The sequence below is a fragment of the Ogataea angusta genome, assembly GCF_019207475.1.
Source record: "Ogataea angusta isolate 61-244 chromosome Unknown 61-244_NODE_8_length_553539_cov_90.782090, whole genome shotgun sequence".
Classification (NCBI taxonomy): domain Eukaryota; kingdom Fungi; phylum Ascomycota; class Pichiomycetes; order Pichiales; family Pichiaceae; genus Ogataea; species Ogataea angusta.
Window position 1 is genome coordinate 77,823 of NW_025065222.1, and position 21,359 is coordinate 99,181.

General features: G+C 50.7%; 13 protein-coding genes across 13 annotated transcripts; 5 read left to right on the plus strand and 8 right to left on the minus strand.

Annotated features, from left to right (window-relative positions):
* Positions 1 to 10: 10 nt before the first annotated feature.
* Positions 11 to 2,368, minus strand: KL928_003886 (uncharacterized protein; the record flags this gene model as incomplete). The annotated part of the gene is made up of 1 exon (XM_043204522.1): positions 11 to 2,368. The coding sequence occupies one exon, from the start codon at positions 2,366 to 2,368 to the stop codon at positions 11 to 13; it is 2,358 nt and encodes a 785-aa protein (XP_043058580.1).
* Positions 2,369 to 2,531: 163 nt separating this feature from the next.
* Positions 2,532 to 3,890, minus strand: KL928_003887 (uncharacterized protein; the record flags this gene model as incomplete). Its single annotated transcript, XM_043204523.1, has 1 exon — positions 2,532 to 3,890. One exon carries the CDS (start codon positions 3,888 to 3,890, stop codon positions 2,532 to 2,534), a length of 1,359 nt encoding a protein of 452 aa, XP_043058581.1.
* Positions 3,891 to 3,970: 80 nt separating this feature from the next.
* Positions 3,971 to 5,266, minus strand: KL928_003888 (uncharacterized protein; the record flags this gene model as incomplete). Its single annotated transcript, XM_043204524.1, has 1 exon — positions 3,971 to 5,266. The coding sequence occupies one exon, from the start codon at positions 5,264 to 5,266 to the stop codon at positions 3,971 to 3,973; it is 1,296 nt and encodes a 431-aa protein (XP_043058582.1).
* A 473-nt stretch (positions 5,267 to 5,739) lies between these two features.
* Positions 5,740 to 7,311, plus strand: KL928_003889 (uncharacterized protein; the record flags this gene model as incomplete). The annotated part of the gene is made up of 1 exon (XM_043204525.1): positions 5,740 to 7,311. One exon carries the CDS (start codon positions 5,740 to 5,742, stop codon positions 7,309 to 7,311), a length of 1,572 nt encoding a protein of 523 aa, XP_043058583.1.
* Positions 7,312 to 7,330: 19 nt separating this feature from the next.
* Positions 7,331 to 10,132, minus strand: KL928_003890 (uncharacterized protein; the record flags this gene model as incomplete). The annotated part of the gene is made up of 1 exon (XM_043204527.1): positions 7,331 to 10,132. One exon carries the CDS (start codon positions 10,130 to 10,132, stop codon positions 7,331 to 7,333), a length of 2,802 nt encoding a protein of 933 aa, XP_043058584.1.
* A 437-nt stretch (positions 10,133 to 10,569) lies between these two features.
* On the minus strand, positions 10,570 to 12,099 carry KL928_003891 (uncharacterized protein; the record flags this gene model as incomplete). The annotated part of the gene is made up of 2 exons (XM_043204528.1): positions 10,570 to 11,597; positions 11,952 to 12,099. 2 exons carry the CDS (start codon positions 12,097 to 12,099, stop codon positions 10,570 to 10,572), a joined length of 1,176 nt encoding a protein of 391 aa, XP_043058585.1.
* Positions 12,100 to 12,203: 104 nt separating this feature from the next.
* On the minus strand, positions 12,204 to 13,238 carry KL928_003892 (uncharacterized protein; the record flags this gene model as incomplete). The annotated part of the gene is made up of 1 exon (XM_043204529.1): positions 12,204 to 13,238. One exon carries the CDS (start codon positions 13,236 to 13,238, stop codon positions 12,204 to 12,206), a length of 1,035 nt encoding a protein of 344 aa, XP_043058586.1.
* Positions 13,239 to 13,355: 117 nt separating this feature from the next.
* Positions 13,356 to 14,168, plus strand: KL928_003893 (uncharacterized protein; the record flags this gene model as incomplete). The annotated part of the gene is made up of 1 exon (XM_043204530.1): positions 13,356 to 14,168. The coding sequence occupies one exon, from the start codon at positions 13,356 to 13,358 to the stop codon at positions 14,166 to 14,168; it is 813 nt and encodes a 270-aa protein (XP_043058587.1).
* A 215-nt stretch (positions 14,169 to 14,383) lies between these two features.
* KL928_003894 (uncharacterized protein) lies at positions 14,384 to 16,321 on the plus strand (the record flags this gene model as incomplete). The annotated part of the gene is made up of 1 exon (XM_043204531.1): positions 14,384 to 16,321. The coding sequence occupies one exon, from the start codon at positions 14,384 to 14,386 to the stop codon at positions 16,319 to 16,321; it is 1,938 nt and encodes a 645-aa protein (XP_043058588.1).
* Positions 16,322 to 16,395: 74 nt separating this feature from the next.
* On the minus strand, positions 16,396 to 17,238 carry KL928_003895 (uncharacterized protein; the record flags this gene model as incomplete). Its single annotated transcript, XM_043204532.1, has 1 exon — positions 16,396 to 17,238. One exon carries the CDS (start codon positions 17,236 to 17,238, stop codon positions 16,396 to 16,398), a length of 843 nt encoding a protein of 280 aa, XP_043058589.1.
* Positions 17,239 to 17,526: 288 nt separating this feature from the next.
* Positions 17,527 to 18,570, plus strand: KL928_003896 (uncharacterized protein; the record flags this gene model as incomplete). The annotated part of the gene is made up of 1 exon (XM_043204533.1): positions 17,527 to 18,570. One exon carries the CDS (start codon positions 17,527 to 17,529, stop codon positions 18,568 to 18,570), a length of 1,044 nt encoding a protein of 347 aa, XP_043058590.1.
* A 20-nt stretch (positions 18,571 to 18,590) lies between these two features.
* Positions 18,591 to 20,156, minus strand: KL928_003897 (uncharacterized protein; the record flags this gene model as incomplete). The annotated part of the gene is made up of 1 exon (XM_043204534.1): positions 18,591 to 20,156. One exon carries the CDS (start codon positions 20,154 to 20,156, stop codon positions 18,591 to 18,593), a length of 1,566 nt encoding a protein of 521 aa, XP_043058591.1.
* A 723-nt stretch (positions 20,157 to 20,879) lies between these two features.
* On the plus strand, positions 20,880 to 21,287 carry KL928_003898 (uncharacterized protein; the record flags this gene model as incomplete). Its single annotated transcript, XM_043204535.1, has 1 exon — positions 20,880 to 21,287. One exon carries the CDS (start codon positions 20,880 to 20,882, stop codon positions 21,285 to 21,287), a length of 408 nt encoding a protein of 135 aa, XP_043058592.1.
* Positions 21,288 to 21,359: the final 72 nt, after the last annotated feature.

Below are 21,359 nucleotides of genomic sequence, written 5' to 3' on the forward strand. Positions count from 1 at the left end.
ATAAATACAATCACCATTCCTGGGCCTTAACTCCGTACTTGGATTTTTTGGTACCCTTCACAGGAACAATGAGTTTGGATCCGCCTTCCAAGAAAGAGAACACTTTTCTTCTCTTCTCCTCAAAAGCAGTGATGTACTTTTCTTTCTCTAGGGTGATACCAATATCGTCTAAACCGTTCACCAAACAGTGCTTTCTGAAGTCCTCAATGTCAAACTTTTCCACGAGAACCTCCTTGTTAGGTCCCAATATTTGCTGATTAGGCAGGTCGATGGTGATCTCCTTCTTTTCAACAGCGAAGGGGTATATTTTCTCCTTTATCACGTCTTGTGGGATTCTGATTGGTAAGAGACCGTTCTTAAACGAGTTGTTGTAGAAAATGTCACCAAACGATGGAGCAATGATCGATCTGATGCCAAAGTCCTTGAGAGCCCATGGAGCGTGTTCTCTTGAAGAACCGCATCCGAAATTGTCTCCTGTCACACACAATATCTGGGCTTTGGTGTAAGGCTCCACGTTGAGCACGAAGTCGGTCGGCACATCGTTTCCGTTCTCATCCTTAACGAATCTAGACTCGTAAAACAAACCTGCTCTCAAACCAGTTCTCTTGATCGTTTTCAGGAACTGTTTAGGAATGATAGCGTCGGTGTCCACATTGGCTCTGTCAAGAGGAGCAGCGATCGAAGTCAAAGTAAGGAATTTCTGCATAGCGATAGCCTTTGCCGGTGGCTCTTCCTTTGTGTCGACGGTCTTCTTAGTCACATGATCCGAAGGAGGCACATCGTTGATCTGGTCGTCGATAGCCTCGTCTTCCGACTCTCCTGGGGCGAGAGGCTCTTTTTCGTGATCGTAAACGGCGTTCTGGAGAGCAGAGCTCTCGTCCTCGGAATCGAGCTTGATCTTTGGCTGTGCAGGGTCCTCGTTGTACACAAAGTTTCTGATGTCTGTGAACTTACCGGTGATACCAGCCGCTGCGGCCATAGCTGGTGACATCAGGTGTGTTCTGGACAAAGCACCTTGTCTTCCAACAAAGTTTCTATTGGAGGTGGAGGCGCATCTTTCGTATGGTGCCAAAATGTCTGGGTTCATACCAAGACACATGGAACAACCAGCTTCTCTCCAGACAAATCCAGCTGCCTCGAAGATCTTGTCCAGCCCTTCGCTCTCGGCTTGTTTTTTCACCAATCCGGATCCCGGCACCACCATGGCCATCTTCACGTTGTCTGCCTTCTTGTGGCCTCTCACCACCTTGGCGGCGGCTCTCAAGTCCTCGATACGCGAGTTCGTACAGGAACCAATAAACACCTTGTCGACAGTGATGTCCTGCAATGGAGTGTTAGGTTCGAGACCCATGTATTTCAGAGCAGCCTCAACACCCTTTTTGGTGATGGGGTCAGTGAAGTTTGCTGGGTCCGGCACCTTGCCTGTGATTGGGAGCGCATCCTGAGGAGAATTACCCCAGGTGATAGTGGGAACGATGTCAGAAGCTTTGATTTTGATGTCGTAGTCGAACTTTGCCCCCTCGTCTGTCTTGAGAGTCTTCCAGTATCTCACGGCTTTCTCCCATTCTTCGCCCTTGGGAGCCAACGGACGGCCCTTGATGTAGTTGAAAGTGGTCTCGTCAGGCTGGATCATACCAGCTCTTGCACCGGCCTCGATGGCCATGTTGCAGATCGACATTCTGGCCTCCATGGAAAGGTCTCTGATACTTTCACCAGCAAACTCAATCACACAGCCAGTACCTCCTGCGGTACCAATCACACCAATCACATGAAGAACCAAGTCCTTCGAAGTGACGCCTGGCGAAAGCTTGCCCTCGATGGTGATTCTCATGTTTTTCGACTTGGCCTGGATCAAGGTCTGGGTGGCTAAAACGTGCTCCACCTCCGAGGTACCAATACCGAAGGCCAGGGCACCAAAGGCACCGTGGGTCGAGGTATGCGAGTCACCACACACGACAGTAGTACCAGGAAGCGTGAAACCTTGTTCGGGACCAACAACGTGGACGATACCCTGTCTGGAATCGGTCATTCCAAAATAGGTCAGGCCAAAGTCTCTGACGTTGTCTTCCAGAGTTTGCACCTGCACCCTGGAGTCATCTTGTTTAATGAAACTATCCAGGTTCTTGAAGTTCTTTCTAGAGTCGGTTGGAATGTTGTGGTCGACCGTGGCAAGCGTGCAGTCTGGTCTTCTAACAGTTCTGCCTGCTGTCTTGAGACCTTCAAAGGCCTGCGGACTGGTCACCTCGTGGATCAAGTGTCTGTCAATATAAATCAAATACGAGCCGGAATCGTCTTTGTGGACGATGTGGTCCTCAAACACCTTGTCGTAAAGGGTTTCCGGAGTTGATGTGTTGGTATCTGAAGGCATTATTTTACAAGAACAAAGATACGAAGAGTTTTTTATACTCCCCTGCTGAGTCACGCCGGCTCCGGACACCATGCATATGGCGGCCGGTACCGGGCCGTTTTTTTATTTTATTTTTTTTCGGCCCAATCGCAGCACGAGAATTTGTCAGGAGTCTGACTGTTATCTACTTACTTCTTCTGGCTAGATACAATGCAGTCCCTGCCAGAATTGAGGTCACCGCGCCACATTCGGCCCATCTGAGAATCCGCTGCTGCTTCTGACTGAGCCTGACAGCATCCGAGTAGCTGATGTCCGATCTGAAGGACACCATAGTGTAGAGCGGAATCCAGCGCTGCGGCATCAATCTGCCCAGAATTCCGTCCAGCTTCTTTCTAAACAAATAAATGGAAGAGGTCACATCGCTCGACATCTCGTGGTAGTTTCTCAGCGCGAGCTTTAGGATTGCCTTAAGGTCTTCAGCCCTCGATTCCGAGTACGTCTCAAAGGCAGTGCGTCTATCGTGACTATTTTTTTCAAGCAGCTCCAGCAGGATCCGTACATCCTCAAACCCACAGTTCATTCCTTGGCCGTAGAACGGCACCATCGAATGAGCTGCGTCGCCAATGATAATACACTTATCCTCGAAATTGTATTTGTTGCAGTTCACCTGCATGAGCGCACCCCGTGGATACGTGGTGAAGCACTCGATTATTTTATCGAGGCCGATCAGCGGAATAGCATCCTTGAAGTGTTTCTTGAAGAAGAACTCAATGGTCTTGGGCGACGTGAGCGACTCCACCAACTTCCATGGACCAAAAAACGTAGACGTAAACGACCCATCCTGGTTGGCCAGGGCAATCAGCATGAACGTCTTGCGTGGCCAGATATGCAGTCTGTTCGGGTCGATCTGGAAGCTACCATTTGGACCTGGAGGAATGTACATTTCCAAGTAGCACATGTCAATATACTCCTGGCTGTAGTTCATCCTAATCAGCTTCTGCAGACTCTGTCTCACCACCGAGTAAGTGCCGTCCGCACCAACCACGAAATCTCTGTGGTCTCTTCGAGGCTCGCCAGCACGAATGTAATCGATGGTCACACCGCCATTCACCTGCACGCTGGTGACCTTGGCCCCAAAAATCAGCTCGATCTTGAATTTTGCAGTTGCATTGAACCGCTCAATCTCCTCAATCAGGTTCTGGTTCAGTTTCTTGCGGTCAATGGAGTTGATAGCCTCCCCAAAAAGACCATACAGCTGAGATTCCTGGTTGCCGTCCAAATCGTGGATCATCCGGCCATGCATGGGAATGATTCCCTCTAGAACTCTCTCGGCCATTTCCTGGTCCACGTATCTCAATGCGCGGATACCTCGCTCACTAACGGCCAAATTGATTGAGCGCAGACTTGTTTCCTGGGCATTTCTCGGATCAGGACGGAGATCATAGACTGTAACCGCGTATCCTTGCTTGGCAAGACCAAGTGCTACCAACGCACCAACCAGCCCGGCTCCAATAACCCCCACAGACTCTTTGGAATCCACCATTGACTGTCAGATAATTATAAAACCACTTTTATTTTCTATTACACTGCCTGAATCGTTGATTTATACTATATTTACACCCTCTAGTTTCTCAAAACATCTCTCAGATAACCCGACAGCTTGCCGGCGCCGGTCTCCAAGGCGTCCTTGATGGCAGCAATGTCCTCGCCAATGTACTTTTCTGCGAATTCGGTCAGTTTCTGCTCGATGTCGTCACCATCAAACGAGGTCGATCTTTGATGGTTCACGCCTTCTGGCTCGCCGTAATATTGGGACGACGAAATAGAGGTGGCTCCGTTGTATGCCTGAAGCTTGGTTCTGGCCTCTTGCGCTTTCGCCTCGTCGTAAGAGCCAATCCCGTAGAACTGATCCGAGGAAATGGCCTTTTGGTTTCCAAATCTGGCAGCCACCTCACCTGAGTATTCCACGTCTTTGTACTTCTTCTGCGTGGCTTCTGGAGCAGGGGCAGCGTTCACCATACCAAAACCAAGTCTCGCAAAAGACTGCGTGACTTTCTCTGTAGACGGCGTAGTTGGCTTCGGCATGGCAAGGGACCCGGCGCTAGCGGACATTTTTCTCGTTGCGGTCTCTGCCACGGGCTCGGCCTCCTTAGGATCGTATCCCAACGATTTGGCCTGCTCTTCCTCCTGCTGTGCTTTTTTCTCGAAATCGTCAAAGTCGATGTCCGTCGAGACCTTCTTGACGCCCAGCTTGGCCTTGCTTCTATTGGCAGAAGAGCCTCCGAGGATGTTCTTTTTAGCACCAAGTCCTGTTTTCTGGACCAGTCTCGGTTTGGACCCAAGCAATGACGCGGCAGGCTTGTCGGCTGCAGGTTTGTTAGATGGTGTGATTGGTCTGGATCCCAGCGGCGAAGGGGTGGAAGATGGCTTCTCCCATTTACTGAAGAAGTTGTTGGAATCGGAGTCAGCGCTGTCCTCAGTCTCAAGCTCAGTGGCTCCGTCGTCCCACTCGAGCACATTGGGGTGGTTCTTGGCATCCAGCTCGGCCTTTTTCTCCAACTTCTCTTTATAGTTTTGGGCGATCTGAGATGAATACTTTTCCTGGGGAGTCTTGGTTAGGTACGCTGATCCGCCATTTTTTATTAGGAAATCCTTGAAGTTGTTGTTACCACCGCACTTCATCAAACGTAGCTGCTTGTCTGTCCATTTAGTGTCCAGCACCGATGATTTCACAAACGATATATGCACCCCTAAACTTCTGTGGTTTGCGCTACATTGTAGACAGACAAATATTCCGAAGGGAATCGAGGTCCATGTAGGGTTCTTTGTCGCACAGTCAAAGCACTGTTTATTCGCAGGATGCTTCTGAAGTTTGGCAAAAATGGCCTTGATCTCCTCCTTAGTTGCAAAATCAGACATGAATAGGAACAAATATTTTCGACGTGTCGAAATGTTTCTGTTTTTGTCGGTGGTTAGGTGCCCTGAATATATAGCTTCTTATTATCGAAGTAGAGCAGAAACGCAGTACAGGGCTCTTTGGACTTGAATGGCGAGGTGGTAGGGCATAAGCAATGGACAGGCTCCAAGAAGGTTGAGCTTTCTCCGAAAACTTTAAAGCTTAATCTGTCAATGGACTGCAACCACTTACAAGTACTTATCATAAAATTAATATTCTTCCATAATAAATTACAGGTCCTTCCTTACCCTAAAACCTGACATTACTGCTAAATCGTATCTTACCTCCCCATAGAGAACCCGCTAGATCCTTCATCAACGGACGGCTTTTTTTCCGTAAGGCTTGCTTTTGTTTCAGCCTCGCTATAGCTTCACGGCTGTGCAATAAATTCAGGGTCTAAAAAAATCCGTAACTGAAAAACAAGCAGTCGAAATTTATGTCTAGCGAGTCACTGGACAGATCTGTGTCAGCGCAGACGGCGCCCGCGGTGGCACCCCTGAAAAGTAATGACATAGCTGCGGTCCCCGAGGACAGCAGGAGACGATATTCTGTGTCGGGGCGGAAACACGTGAAGAGAACCGTTACGACGCCTGGCCGTTTCCAGACTGAAATCAAAATAGACGAACGGCTGATCAAAAAGTACCCCACCGTGAAGTCCGAAGCCAGCTGGTTCTACAGGTTTGTGGCTTTCATGAAGGAGATCAAGCACTTCATGTTTGACGACGTGCTTGACTTCATTGATGGTTGCTACGCCCGTTTCTGGAAGTGGTCTGTGATGGTGTGTTTGATGCAAAAATATGACGCAAACAAAGACAGAAGGTATGTCGGCACTCTGCTGCAGGTAATCAAGCTGCTCCTAAACACCAGAACAGTTATCTTTCTTCCTCTGTTTCCTGTTGGAATCGTGCTCTATGCCAAGAAGTCGGACATTGGCGCAGTTGTCACGTTGGTGCTGGCCCTCATGTATTTTGCCAAAATTCTGTCGAACGTTACCGAGCACGCAGAACACCATGTGGGGCCAGCCTTGGGTGCGCTGTTGAACGCCACCTTCGGAAACCTTGTGGAGCTGATCATTTCCGGAACCACTGTGTCGAAAGACGACGCCACGTTGACCATTACTTCGCTGGTGGGATCGATCATCTCGAACAACCTGCTTGTCATTGGCTCTTGCTTCTTCTTTGGCGGCTTGGAGGGCATGCAGTTTGCCAGCTCTGCAGTGAAGGGAATCGCCAACCACATGTTTTTCTTGGCGTGCATCACGGTGATATTATCCATGATGTCTGTGATTTCGGTGATTGACCCGGGCAAGAGCATCGAGTTCAAGATGAATACATCCCAGATCGGCGCCGCGTTCATCTTCGTTGTGTACGCCACTTATCTGGTGGTTTCCACAAACGAGGAGTTCAAGTCGATGAAGAAAATAAAAATGAAGAGCAAGCAGGAAAAAGAGGCCCTGGAGAGCCAGCCAGTGGACACCGACTCAGAGCTAGACAGCGACTCCGAAAGCGACTCTGATACTGACGACGAAGAAGATATTTTCCCGCTGAGAGTCTGCTTTATTGCATTGCTCGTTTCGGTGGCAGGGCTGGGCCCCACGTCGAACTTTTTCGTCGAGGCTCTGAAAACACTCACCGACGATAAACCAATATCCAAGGTGTTTATCGGTATGGTGATTCTCCCCTTGGCAGGCTCGCTTCCAGAACACATCTCATCCCTAATCAGCGCCCACCACAACAATATGGCACTGTCCGTCTCGCTGGCAATAGGCTCCTCAAACCAGGTGCTTGGCATGGTTCTTCCAATCATCCAGTTCATCTCGTCCCACTACCCGTCGACCGGCTTTTCGCTCTACATCGAGCCCTACGTGGCCGCGTACATCTTTTGCAGCTCTGTGGTGTGCATTTCGTCCCTGGTTCACGGGCTGATCTACGGTGTAAACGTGCTCCATGGAGTTTTGCTGCTTGCCACGTACGGATGCATTGTCTACTTGACGTTTGCACAGAGTTGATTGATAAGGTCATTATACATTAATCGAGGTCCTCCTCTTCGTTATTGGTCAGGAACACTCTTTTCCCGTAATGCTGGTTTTTCGCTGTGATGATCAGCCAGTTCCAGAAGTCTCGAACGATCTTGCTCCAGGTGTAAAGACTCCATGGCAGCCACGTAAAATACACAATGGTCCATGCCTCCACAGGCTCATAGTCTGGCGTGTAGATGACTTTGTAAACCAGCTCGAATGACTCCAGCACGCTCTTGTTGCCCCAGAAACTGTACGCCAGCACATAATACGCCACAACGGCCAGCAGCTGCACAGCCAGCACGCTGAAATAGCCAGGGCTCCTGAACATAAACTCATGCCATGTCTGGACGAGCGCACCTCCGGCACGTGTGTAAGCATGGACCACAGAGGCCAGGAAGAGAGAAACACTGTACAGTGGTGTCTTTTCGGATATCCAAGCAGCGCACAGAGGTCCGATATCGTAGACACGTGATTCGAAGGCTGTCAGGGCAGGTGCGCAGGCAACAACGGGCAACACCGTCGAAAGCATGCACACAGAGGGCGTCAGGACAAGAGCAGCGAACTTTCGGGAGGTCGGCAGCACGTGGAAGCGCACGAAACGGACAACAGAGTCGAGCCCTTTTTTTATGTAGGAAGTGAGGTCCTGCTGCTCTTCGCTGGACTTGTAATCAGCAAAATAGATCAAACACCGAACCGCTGCTGCCAATGCGACAAAGCCAACAAACAGCTCGTTTGCGTCCAGAGTTTCTGCGTCGTGATGGAAAAATAGTCTGTGAAGCATGGTGTTTTTCACCGGTCTCAAAACCACTCTGGCGAACAACAGGGTTGCCCCGAAAACAAGAGCGCCGAGCGCCAATGAGTATGCCCATAGACAGCCCAAAAGCGCAAATATACGCGGCTTGAAATTAGGAGGCCGGTAAACGATTGTGTACGAGGTGATCGAGACCAGCTCCTCGTCTCCGTAGGGGTTGTTTTTGGCCTCAGTCTCATCCTCGTCGTCGGGAACAGGGGCCAACGGCACATCGTTCTTGGTCACAGGAACAAACAGCTTTCTGATGAAGGAACGAGAGACGTTGTCGTCGTCAGGAGCGCGAACAAACGTTCCGTCAGGGACAAAGCAGCAGGTGGCCTCTGGGTGTTCTTGGAAGTAAGCTGCGGTCTCTGTTTCCGGCACTGGCGAGTTATACTCCGGCTTGTGGCCCAGTAGACGGTACACCAAAGACCTATACACGACGTGGCCGCGTTCCTCAGGCACATCAGCTCCCAGAATGAACGACGAAAGTCTAAGCAGCGAGCACGACTGTCTGAAAGCCATTTGCCAGTATGCACGGAAAAGTTTCGCGAACGACGGTTGTGTCGCGATGGATCTGACCAGAGGAGGGATGACCGACCAAATGCCGGATATTGTGTATCGAATAGGGAATATCTTGTAAGGAACGAGGTACTTGAGACCCCAGGTGACCGCGGCAAACTCGACGGCGATGTAGATTGTATAAACGAGCCCCGAAAGCGCAATTCTGGAGATTTGCAACCCAAACGGCTTCATCAGGGCGTCGTGGATAAGCCGGACGTTTGGGTCGTCTGGAGACCGGATGAAAAATAGAACGCCCTTTCTGAGGATATCGCTGCGTGCCATGCTGACAAAGGACGCAAAAACGTACATGAAGTAAGTTCCGAGTCCAAGCACAAGCAGCGCGCTCTTGTATGGCGAGTTGATGTCGAACATGGCAAAGAAGCTGTTTTCTGTCAGGACGGGAGCGAGCACAAAGTCCAGTTGCAATCCACAGAAAATAGGGAAGATCAACAGCTCAATGCAGAAAATGGAGAGCACCTTCAAAGTGCAAACAACTTCTAGTAGCGCGATGTATATGGCCCGGTATCCACGAGAGAGCGGGTTCACGGGCGAGCATCCGGACTCCAGCAGGTGCATAATTGCGGCGATTGCGGACCCCACCGTGAAATAGCCCGCAGCCAAGACCAGCGTCCTTTCCAACACTTCTGCTTCGGGAGTCCAGTTGACGATATTAGAATAGATTTGTTGGAGCGAGGAGAGATCAACAGAAGGCAGGTAGGTGAGAGGACTGCTGTACTCAAATGTAAACTTGATGCCAGCCATTTGGACTATGTGCAACACCAGCCTGTAGGACAGCGCGACCAGGGAGTGAATCGCGGTGAGAGAAATCATTCCCAGCAGCGAGGGAAGGAAGTAAAAAACACCCAGCACCACGACCACCATGAGCTCGAGAAACCATGCCACCTTGATGAGAAACAACGGAGTAAGCGAGAACTCTACAAACACGTTCTCGCCGCCTCCAAGCTGCTGTCTGCGCTGCTCCTCCTGCCATTCTTGCATTTGCCGGATGCGCCGTTGCTCTCTCTGGTTTCTTGCTCTGTCGATACGGAGCTGTCTGAGCAACTCGTCGCGAGCGAGCCGGTCGGCTTCATCGTTTTCGTCGACTCTTTCGTCCTGCTCGTCCTGCACGGCAGGATCAAGGGCACGCGGAAGATGTGTCTCGGGCCGTCTTGGGATCTCATTTCTTGGCTGCTGGAGCATCTGGAGAATCTTTTGCGCTGTGAATTCGGGCCCAATGTTGTGTTCAATAATTTTTGAGAACCCTTCGTCCTTGGTGACCCACTCGTGAACGGCAACCGTCACGATGATCAGAGTGGCCCCAAAAATGAGGATGCGCAGGCCTTTGAAGTAAGAGCTGAACAAAAGCGTCTTGAGACTCGCCGAGGTGAGCCAGCCTTTTGGGTCTGGCGCCTGTTTGCCAAAAAGCGTGGACTCCCGGATCGTTTGGTGGGGCATGTAGCAGCCCAGGAGATATGTGTAGAGGCGGGCTAGGAACGACGTGGAAATCGGCAGTTGCAACAGAATGAATACCACGCCAATCACCACAACGAGTGCGTAGTACAGAACACTCTGGCAAACCGTCTGAAGCGTGTGCAAAATTATGTAAATCGGTGGTCGCTCCGGGGTGTCAGAATCATAGATCGTCTGGAAGGCGTACTTTGTATGGCAAATATCGCAGGTCTGCTTGTGCGAGTGCTCAAGCCACGACATCAGACAATCCTGGTGTATGTACTTGATCGACCCGCGACACTTGCACGGATGGAACAGCGGGTCTTCGGGAGTTCCCTCGCACCGGCAGATTCGACAGGTTTGTTCTTCCATGAAGAAAAAAATGGATTAAAAATATTTTGGAGCGAAACAGGATATGTGTAAAAAAATATATATGAATATATCTAATTTGGAGAGCTGGTGTCGTGGTCACCCGCACGGTTATTGTTGACGCTGAGTGCCTCAATGGCGGCCTCGCGCGCTATATCGTTGATCACCTGCTCTGTGTCTTCCTCGGTGGGCTCTTCGTAGACTTGCTTCGAATTGCGGAAATCGAGCATTAGCGGACGGATGCATGCCACGCCGGTGTCTGTCCGGAAGTGTCTGCGGAGCGCGTCCGGGCGCGCAAACTTCCGGTTGCACCCCCAGGTGGTTTTCCCGTCGCTCAAAAGGCCTCCACATTTGAGCTTCTTGTCGTTCTCGTGCAGTTTCTCGTGTCGACGTCTGTCGTGCGACCTGGCGAACGGTTTCGAGCAGTACTTGCAAGGGAACGGTTTCTCGTTGGAATGCGTCTTCTGGTGCGATTTCAGGTTGTACGGTTTGGGGAACACTTTACCACATATCCGGCATGGGTACACTGCTCCCGACTTGGACGTTTTCGTGGACGCGGTTGCTCTGTGGTCGCCAAGTACCGGCATATACGTCTGTGGCATGCCCAGAGATGGTACGCGGGGCGCGGCCTGGGCCCTCTGCTGCGGAAACTGGTAAAACATATCGCCCGGCTTGCTGTACCGGTTCGGCGTTCCAAGCGACTGTGTATTATAGTAGATAGGCGGGGAGAGGCCGATGTAGTCCGCCGGATCAGACAGCATGAAATCCTGGTGCTCATACAGGTACGAGGGAGGCACCAGGGGTGGCTGCTGCTGCGTTTGGAGTGGGTTCACCGCCGAGAGGGTGGGGAGTTTGTTGTACTGGTTTTGCGTAAAGCGAGCATTTAAATGATCCGTCGACATCTGTTGCATATTAGAAAATCCTGGGGGAGTTGATGCCATTCCGAACTTCAACATGAAGAGCGATGCCGAATTTGGGGGCCCTCGAGGATATCCCAGGTTTATATAAACAGATGTAGGTGGAAGAGATTTCCAAGATAGCTCGATTTTATTGTCATGCGTCTCAAATGCATCATGCAAGAGTGAGGCGGAATATTTTGGTTCTGGAATAAAAGATCACCGAGCGGGAGGAGGCTTAAGCGCTGAGGGGGCAGAAGAGCCAAGCTGAATACTGCAGGTCCCGGTCTTGGAGTGCCAAGTACGCGCTTGTGAGGCCATGCTGAATAGGTCAGCTCGGTATTTGAGATTGCGCACGCAATGAAACGTCTTGTGGCTGCACTCAGCCGACATCTAGTCTAGGCACTGATATATGCAATCCCTCGGTGTTTGCCAGCCAATAGAAAATTTTGCAGGTTCCGGAAAGGGAACACCGAAACGGAACCAATGAGAACAATAGAAACACTCCACCGACAAGACCCACTTGACGAAGCAAATTGCGCCTGTATCTGCATGCCTACCGGTGTACCTCACAGACAAGAAAATAGCAAGAAACATCTTACTCGGGTGGCTTTGTCGGCGTTCAAAGCCTTGCTCGGGTTTCCCAAACAGGCAGCACGCTAAACTCGCTAAACTGGCAGACAATAGTCCGTAATCACCGATCCCCATTCACCGGGAAACCGAGGCCAAAACACAGCCCCAACTCACCGGCGACACCTTGACGCGTACCAGTCACTGTGACGTAGTTTATAGGTCTTCCTTTACTTATACATCTAATTACCGTACGTTTGCTTAGGAAATGGGAAAGATGGACCAATCTCCTGGATCGACAGCTTAGCCAGCCAGTGCCCCATGTCAACGGAGGTAGCAAGATCCTTGCCCTGGACCAAGCCAGCGACAAAACCAGCAGCAAACGCATCACCTGCGCCGTTGGTGTCGGTCACTTTCGAGGCCTCCAACGCATGCACCGGGTACTCCTTCACGGCAAAGTCGCCGTTCTCGTGGACGACGACCAAGGTGGGGTCGGTTCCCTGCGTGAAGACAACGGTGCGCGGCCTCTTGACGTTGAGTTTGGCCGATTTGGCAATCCACTTGGCAACAGAGACCAGATCAGAGGCGTCAAGACCGTTGGCTTCCGCAAACGCAGCGGCCTCCGACTCGTTGCAGATGACGTAATCAACGTACGGCAGGACGCGAGCCAGTGGGTCTTTGAAGAACTGGGGAATGAACGGAGCAGAGAAGTTGAGCACGAACGGCTTGTTCTCCTCGGCAGCGTGTTTTCCAAGCAGCTCGATGGCCTCTGGAGAAACAGTCAGGTGGAAGCCGCCGACGTAGAAAGCCTTTGCCTTTTTCACGTGCTCCCAGTTTTCTGGCTTCTCCAGATGCGATGGCTTGAAATGGTTAGCAGCACCTAGATCGGTGACCAGCGATCTGTTGGTGCCATTGATCAAAGCAGCACACTTGCCGGTGGCGACGTCGTCTTGCACCATGTAGGCGGTGGTGAGCCCAACGGATTTGTTGGCCTCGATGAGTTTGTCGGCGTACTTGTCCTTTCCAACAGAGCCAAAGTAGAGCACAGAGTTGGCTGGCAGAATGTACTGGGCGCCTCTGGCGGTGTTCTGGGCGGCACCTCCAGCGATCAGACGCACATCGGGACGGGCAAGGGCCTCGTCGAAGATTGGCATGTGCTTTTCCTCGGCCAAAATAGCGTCATTTTCCTTGAGACCGTACCTGTCGAGGTACGCTTTCTCAACATTCACCTGCAAATCGAGCAGTGGGTTCCCCAAACAAACAAGATCGAAAGCCATTGTAGCACAGTAAAGTTTTTCTTTTCGCACGTTCCAAAATCCTTCGTATAGATTTATATTTTTTTACATAAGCACCCAGTTCACATTTTATTTGTTGGGCCAAACCCGTTTGAACTCATGCTCTATATTGACCAGGACCCATTTCTGAAATACAATCCGTACCTGGAGTCGGCAAAGACGCCGTTCCAAAAACACTGGCACGAGATGCTGGCCAGCGCCTTGTTCTACCACGCAATCACCATGGCTGCTCCGTTGATCAACACCGCGATCTTCCGCGAGCACTACACGAGCATCACTAATAAAAGACGCAAACTGAACTTTGACATCCACATCTCTGCGTTCGTGCAGTCAATCATTTCGGTTGCCCTATGCATCCCCATGTTCTTCCACCCAAATTTCAAATCCGATCCCGTGTTTGGATCCTACGACTTTGCCGGACTGACGGCCGCGCTCACCTGCGGCTATTTCGTGTGGGACCTGCTGTACTGCTGCTTGTTCCACTTTGACATGTTTGGCCTGCCGTACCTGTTCCACGCCGCCGCGGCACTAACCGTGTTCGGTATGACCTTTGCAGGGTTCTGCCAGCCGACTATTCCTTCGTTCCTGATCTTCGAGGCTAGTACGCCCTTCGTCAACTTTTACTGGTTCGCGTCGAGGCTGCCAAAGGGAGCGGTCAACGAGACACTGTTCATGGTGAACGGGATCCTGCTGATTGTCTCGTTCTTTTCGTGCCGGATCGTCTGGGGCATCTACGCCGCCTTCAGAACTTTCGATATCTGCTTGAAAGTGCGTGACCAGCTACCAACGGGCGTCCTGCCCATCGCCATAGGGCTGAACATCGGCCTCAATGTGCTCAATATCCACTGGTTCTCCAAGATGATGCTTCTAGCATACAAGAAATTTGCACACTCAGGGCGGAAACACGAGTAGCGGAATCAGCGCAGCACAAACATCCGTGCACCAGTTACCCCACAAAAACTAGCGTGAGTAGTGCTGGAATTTTCCAGAAATTGCCTTAGTATGGAGAAGGTACGAGCAACCGTCAGTTGACAGCAGAGTTTCCATATGTTTCCATCGGATGTAGCATTTTTTGTGTATATAAGGCGGGCCTCGTACCACGCTATTTTCCTCAGTATTAAATCAAGATGTCTAAAGCAGTCGGAATTGATTTAGGAACAACGTATTCTTGCGTGGCCCACTTTGTCAACGACAGAGTCGAGATCATTGCCAATGACCAAGGTAACAGAACCACGCCTTCGTTCGTGGCCTTCACCGATACTGAGCGGTTGATCGGTGATGCTGCCAAGAACCAGGCGGCCATGAACCCAGCCAACACAGTCTTTGATGCCAAGAGACTGATTGGTAGAAAGTTTGATGATCCAGAGGTGCAAACTGATATAAAGCATTTCCCATTCAAGGTCGTCGAGAAGAGTGGCAAGCCTCACATTCAGGTCGAGTTCAAGGGTGAGACCAAGGTGTTCACGCCTGAGGAAATCTCGTCCATGGTGCTAACCAAGATGAAAGAGACTGCAGAGTCGTACATGGGTGGCAAGGTGACCGACGCCGTCATCACAGTTCCTGCCTACTTCAACGATTCGCAAAGACAGGCAACCAAGGATGCCGGACTTATTGCCGGTCTGAACGTGCTCAGAATCATCAACGAGCCAACCGCCGCTGCCATCGCCTACGGTCTCGATAAAAAAGAGCAAGGTAAGGGTGAGCAAAATATTTTGATCTTCGACCTTGGAGGTGGTACGTTCGATGTTTCGCTGTTGTCCATTGACGAGGGTATCTTTGAGGTCAAGGCCACGGCCGGTGATACCCACTTGGGTGGTGAGGACTTCGATAATAGACTGGTCAACCACTTTGCCAACGAGTTCAAGAGAAAGTACAAGAAGGATCTGACGAGCAACCAGAGGGCTCTGAGAAGATTGAGAACCGCCTGCGAGAGAGCCAAGAGAACTCTTTCGTCCTCGGCCCAGACTTCTGTCGAGATCGACTCGCTGTACGAGGGTATTGACTTCTACACCTCGATCACCAGAGCCAGATTCGAGGAGCTGTGTCAGGACCTGTTCAGATCCACTTTGGACCCTGTTGAGAAAGTCATGAGAGACGCCAAGCTCGACAAGTCGCAGGTTGCCGAGATTGTGCTGGTTGGTGGTTCCACCAGAATCCCAAAGATCCAGAAACTCGTTTCGGACTTCTTTAACGGCAAGGAGCCAAACAAGTCCATCAACCCAGATGAGGCCGTTGCCTACGGTGCAGCTGTCCAGGCCGCCATTCTGACCGGTGACACCTCTTCGAAGACTCAAGACTTGCTTCTGTTGGATGTTGCTCCTCTGTCTCTCGGAATTGAGACCGCTGGAGGTGTCATGACGAAGCTGATCCCAAGAAACACCACCATTCCAACCAAGAAGTCTGAGATCTTCTCCACTTACTCGGACAACCAGCCAGGTGTGCTGATCCAAGTGTACGAGGGTGAGAGAGCCAAGACCAAGGACAACAACTTGCTTGGTAAGTTCGAGCTTTCTGGCATTCCACCAGCTCCAAGAGGTGTTCCTCAAATTGAGGTCACCTTCGATATCGACGCCAACGGTATTCTGAACGTGTCCGCTGTTGAGAAGGGTACCGGAAAGTCCCAGAAGATCACCATCACCAACGACAAAGGCAGACTGTCCAAGGAGGAGATTGATAGAATGGTTGCTGAGGCCGAGAAGTTCAAAGAGGAGGACGAAAAGGAGGCTGCCAGAATCGCTGCTAAGAACGGCTTGGAGTCTTATGCTTACTCATTGAAGCAAACTGCTTCCGAGAAGCAATTCGAGGAGAAAGTGGACGCTTCCAAGAGAGAGTCTCTCAACAAGGCTATCGAGGAGACGATCTCGTGGCTCGACAACAACCAGTCCGCCACTACTGACGAGTACGACGACAAGCGTAAGGAGCTTGAAGGTATTGCTAACGACGCACTGAAGGACTTGTACGCAGCCGGTGGTGCTCCGGGCGGCGCTGCTCCAGGCGGCTTCCCAGGTGCTGGCGGAGCCGCTCCGGGCGCTGACCAGGGTCCTTCCGTCGAAGAGGTGGACTGAACGATTCATGACGAGGTTGGTTAATGAAGGTTAGATGGTTTTTATAGGAAAATTTAATGGAATTATTATACGTGCTATTCGATTTCCTCGACTGTGGCCCGTTTGGTGGCCGTTGTAGTATATTTTTCTGACTGCGACGAAACAGCCGGTGCTTGTTTTTGTTCGGACGCGGTCCGGGTTTTCTTCTTCTTTCCCTTCCCCTTAGGGTCTTCCCATGCGTAGAGCGGCACAAAACTGTCAAAGAAGCCGCAATCGTCGAATAGTCGCGGGAAGAGCCAGAACTGCGAAGGAAGAAACACCAGCGTGAACACGTAGATGATTAGTCGGACTATGGCGAGCGCGAAGAACAGACCGATCAGACCCAGCAGGCACGTACTTAGGTACCAAACACCCTTTCTCATCCAAAATGGCCACAAGGGGAACAGGATCACCGTGAATATGGCCACAAGCCCTAGTAGAGAGTACACGACAAGGTACGGGTTTGGAGGAGTGAAGGTCCACACGAAATATTCGTCTGGCTGCAAAACAGCCTTTGTGGTCGACTCGAGACACGGAACGCCCTTTTCGAGCTTGGCCTTCTTTTGTTTTGCTTCCTGTGTCTTGAGCTTCTTGACCGGCTGGATGAGCTGGTTCTGGATCATCAAAATGAACATTCTCTGTGCCTGCGCGTTGTCAGCAATAGCAGGGAGCGAGGGCTGTTTGGCCTGTTGTTTCTTGTACTCGTCGCTCAGCAATGCCCTTATACATCTCTTGTACCTGAAGAAGTCCTGTTTTTCCTTTGTGTTGATGTTGAATCCCTGTCTCTGTTTCAAGATCTTGTGATGGCGCAGATACGTAGCCACAGTGACCGCCACGGGGTCCTTCACAGCCGGAGGCGTGAGCTTTTGTGTTTCGGATGGCCCCTGTAGTTGATTCATTGACGACGAGTTTTTTTATTTAGCGATGTGTTTTAGCAAATCTCGAGATTGAGCGCCACACGACCGTACTTGGGGCAAGTCCCGAGCGATGTCCGAGAGACGATGTGGGGCACAAAGCCTGGCCAGGGCCCGTTTAACGAGTGCTCGGGACGACCTGCCCTGCTGGTAGCACAGGGCATCAGTCCGAAAAATTTCGCTGTGGCAGCGTCGCGGTGTATGCACGTATTAGTCATGCTGGCCTTATAAGTGCGCTTCTTGGCCAAATAATTAGTTTATCCATTAATTACCATGGCGAAGCTTAACGTTGCAATTGTTGGCACTGGTATATTTGCCACCAAGGCCCATCTGCCTACCCTTCAAAAGTCGGAGTACTTCACTCCACACTCGTGTTTCAACAGAACGAAGGCCAAGGCAGAAGAGTTTGCCAAAAGAGACTCCAGCATCCAAAAGGTGTACAACAGTCTCGAGGAGGTCTTTGAAGACCCGGACGTCGACCTCGTGGACGCCTTGCTGCCTGCCCAGTTCACTGTCGACGCATTGAAGCTGGCAGTCAAGCACAAGAAGAACATTGCGCTGGAGAAACCTTTGGCTGCGAATATCGAGCAGGCCAAGGAATTCGTCAAGATTGCAAGAGAGAACCCCGACATTACCGTATTCATCTTGGAGCACTGGTCCTACTTCAAGGCCGTCGAGCAACTCAAACAGGCCGTTTCCAAGATTGGGAAAGTGTACTCCTTTACGTACCATTCGACAGGACCTTTCAACTTTGACAATGCTTATCTGTCCACCTCCTGGAGACAGAAGCCAGAACACATTGGTGGATTTCTTTCTGATGGTGGTGTGCACCAGCTCGCTCTTCTGACCGGCGTGCTCGGCGAGGTGAGGACGGTTTCTGCTCACACGAGACAGATCCGCGAGCAGAGCGGGGCCGACGACATTGCGTACGCGCTTCTGGAGACCGAGGCCGGCCAGATCGGCACATTCACCTACGGATCTGCGTTCGGCAATACAGACAAGAGCTGTTTCTTCGAGATTCTCGGCGATAACGGGTCCGTGCACTTCGACTTCAGTCCGGGCAAGGACAGAGTGATCACGCTCAAAACTGGCGGGCTCACTGCGGACACTCCGAAAAATACCGAGACTATTACCATCCAGGACGAGTTTTTGAGCACAGACAGAGAGTTTGAGGTTTTGGGCGAGGCGCTCACTTCGAAGGACAAGTCCAAGGTCATCACGACCCCAGAGGTGTGTTTCCACCATCTGAGCATCGTGGATGCAATCCTGAGAAGCAGCAAAAATAACGGTTCGCCAGTGGAGGTTATTAAGCCGTAGATTAGTGACTATATATTGAATTATTGGTACCATTTCCATCTCATGAACTGCAAAACAGCACAGCTCACAATACTGACGCCCAGCATCAGAACCAGCATCATGTTGGAGTATTGGTACAATCTAGCTGCGTCAGCCGGCCAGCCCGAATACAGAGCGTAGGTGGCAGTGACAGAGCCAAGGTTTCCGAGACCGGACACCAGTGCAGCGGCCACGGCCGTGCCGACGTCTCCGTAAGCAGGCAGCATGATCTCGGACGACATGGTCATAGTGATCGGCACGGTTGGTCCAAGGCCAAAACCGCAGATGAGCAGGCCGGCGTATCTGTGCCAGAAACCGTGGGCATAGGTGGTGACAATCAATCCCACGATGATTATCAGGGTGCTTGCGCTGAAGAGAACCGGCCGCAAGCCCTTGAACTTGTCCGCAAACGGCGTGACCAGCAAGATGCCTCCGAGATCGAAAAGCCAGATCGGAGCATACAGCAGCGAAACATCGATACCAGAGAGATTTGTGTTCAGGGCACTGATGAGCGTGGTACCGAACACAGCAAGACCAAATCCGGTGCCGACGACTCCAAAGTACATGATAATCAGAGGCCAAGTCCGCAGGTCAGAGATGACCTTTAGCACGTCTTTCCAGCCCCAGGTAATCTTGGTGTATCTTGCCTTCATGTCCTGCTCGTGGATGAGGCGATTTTCGCCGGTCAGAGGCTGAGGCGAGCGGAAGAAAGTAGCCACCTTCTTTGGCAAGAAAGATTTCTTAGGGCTGGCCAGGTGCGATGGTCTATCAGGAAGCCACCAAATTAAAGTGAAACCAACAAACATGGTAATGGCCCCGTAGATGATGAAAAGCCACTTCCAGCCCTCCATGTTTCTGGTCATGTTCATCTTCTGGAATCCTGCGGCAACCAGACCAGCAGCAGAGGCACTCAGCTGGGCAGCAGTGAAATAGTAGCCAATTCTGCGAGCAGTCCGGTGTTCTGGATACCACAGAGAAATGTAGTACGTCATACCAGGCCACACGCCCGCTCCTGCCACACCGGAGAAGAAACGGATGGCAATAAGGCCCTCTGCGTTCTTCAACGCAGCGTAACAGATGTAGAGCAAACCAACGCTAACCACCATTCTGCTGAGCCAGACTTGAGGAGACATTTTGGTCATGGCCAGGTTCATTGGCAGATCAAACAGGATAAAACCCACGTATTCCAGCGCAGAGGCAACAGACGTGTCGTGGGCAGTCAGGTTCAAAGTTTGCTTGAGCGAGTGCCCAGTCTCAAAATTCATAGTCAAAGTGTTTCCGTATGCAGAACCTCCAAAAGAGGTGAGGAAATACAGACACCACAGAGCAGGGATAATCCGGAAGTCCAGGTGCCGGTAGATCCGGTCCAGCCTCTTGTCTTCGACGGGGGTGAGGTTCTCGACTTCCTGCGAAGCCTCAGTTTTGGTGCTCGATTCAACGTCCATTTTGCTATGCCATTTCAATTCTTCAGCCGGCCTATTTATATTGATAAAAAAATTGTCAAAGTCATAAATTTTTTGTGCAGAATGAATCACCGGAATCACCTGCACAGCCGGGCTGCCGTGCATACAACGTTGGAAAATGCAGTCAAGATTTGGGCTTCCTGTCCTGTTTGGGAAATCGTGTATAGGGCCGTGTGACTAAAACGCTGATCTATTGTTCGTTGGGATTGTTGGAGGACGTTTCCATCGCCTGTTGAGGCCCTGCATGGGACAATCGTGTCAGTCATACTTTTGTTGAACACTGTATCAGATAACATACAGCTCAACAATGGTCGGAGGATGTGATTGGCGAATGAGACAGAAAGAAGTTAAGTCTTCTCACTCCTGTGAAGGTCATCATTTGGAAGGTGTTGAGGCACGCATCAAGCAACTGCCGAGCTGAAGCCCAACAGATAAAGGTGCTAGACTTAGGTGACAGAAATAGGTGATGAAATTGAACTGATGGTACTGGGCTGATAGAGTAAGTTAACAGAAGTGAATGTCACAAGATCAAAGTACTTTTGTACATTTCCGGCGCTCTCTGGGGCGTCATTCGACCACTGAGCCTTCGACTCTGATCACAAAGAACACCCTACATTACCTAGCACTAGATGGACATGATTTAAAAATACAGAAGGCCCTATTTTGGACTACTAAGGCACCCAACATTCTTCCCACTATGTCTGCCGGCTCATTCAACCCCAATGCTGATCGATTCTCACAATTTAGATCAGCTTCAGCTCTTATTAAAGTAATCAGTGCACGACCGCTATTTTCCTTAATAAATTTTTCGTCGACACCAATACGACCATGTGGAAACAGATAATTGCCAGACCACAGTCGACTCTCGCGCCAGTGTCGCTCTCGTTGCCACAGAAACCTTTGGCTCCCACTACTATTTCAAGACTGACCAAAGTTTTTCCCAAAGTAGAGGAAGTCAACGCCGACAACTTGTACGGAAAACCATTCAAGAACGCTTACTACATTTCAAGAACTCACAAAGGAAACATACCCGTTTACAGAACCTACAAAAGCCAGGCTGTCGTCACCGAAGTGCGAAGAATCGATGGAAGCTTGACTAAGTTTAGGGACGACGTCCAGAAGCTCTTCCCAGAGAAACCAAAAAGCGACTTCACCTGTATCATGCAAAGCATGACGCTCCGGATTAAAGGTGACGTCTCCAAACCTCTGAAGAAGTACTTGAACGAAACCTTCTAGTGTACATAGACCCGAACATACGTAAATTGACTTGATGTGTTTGTGCTTACGTAAATATCACGCTAAGCTCTG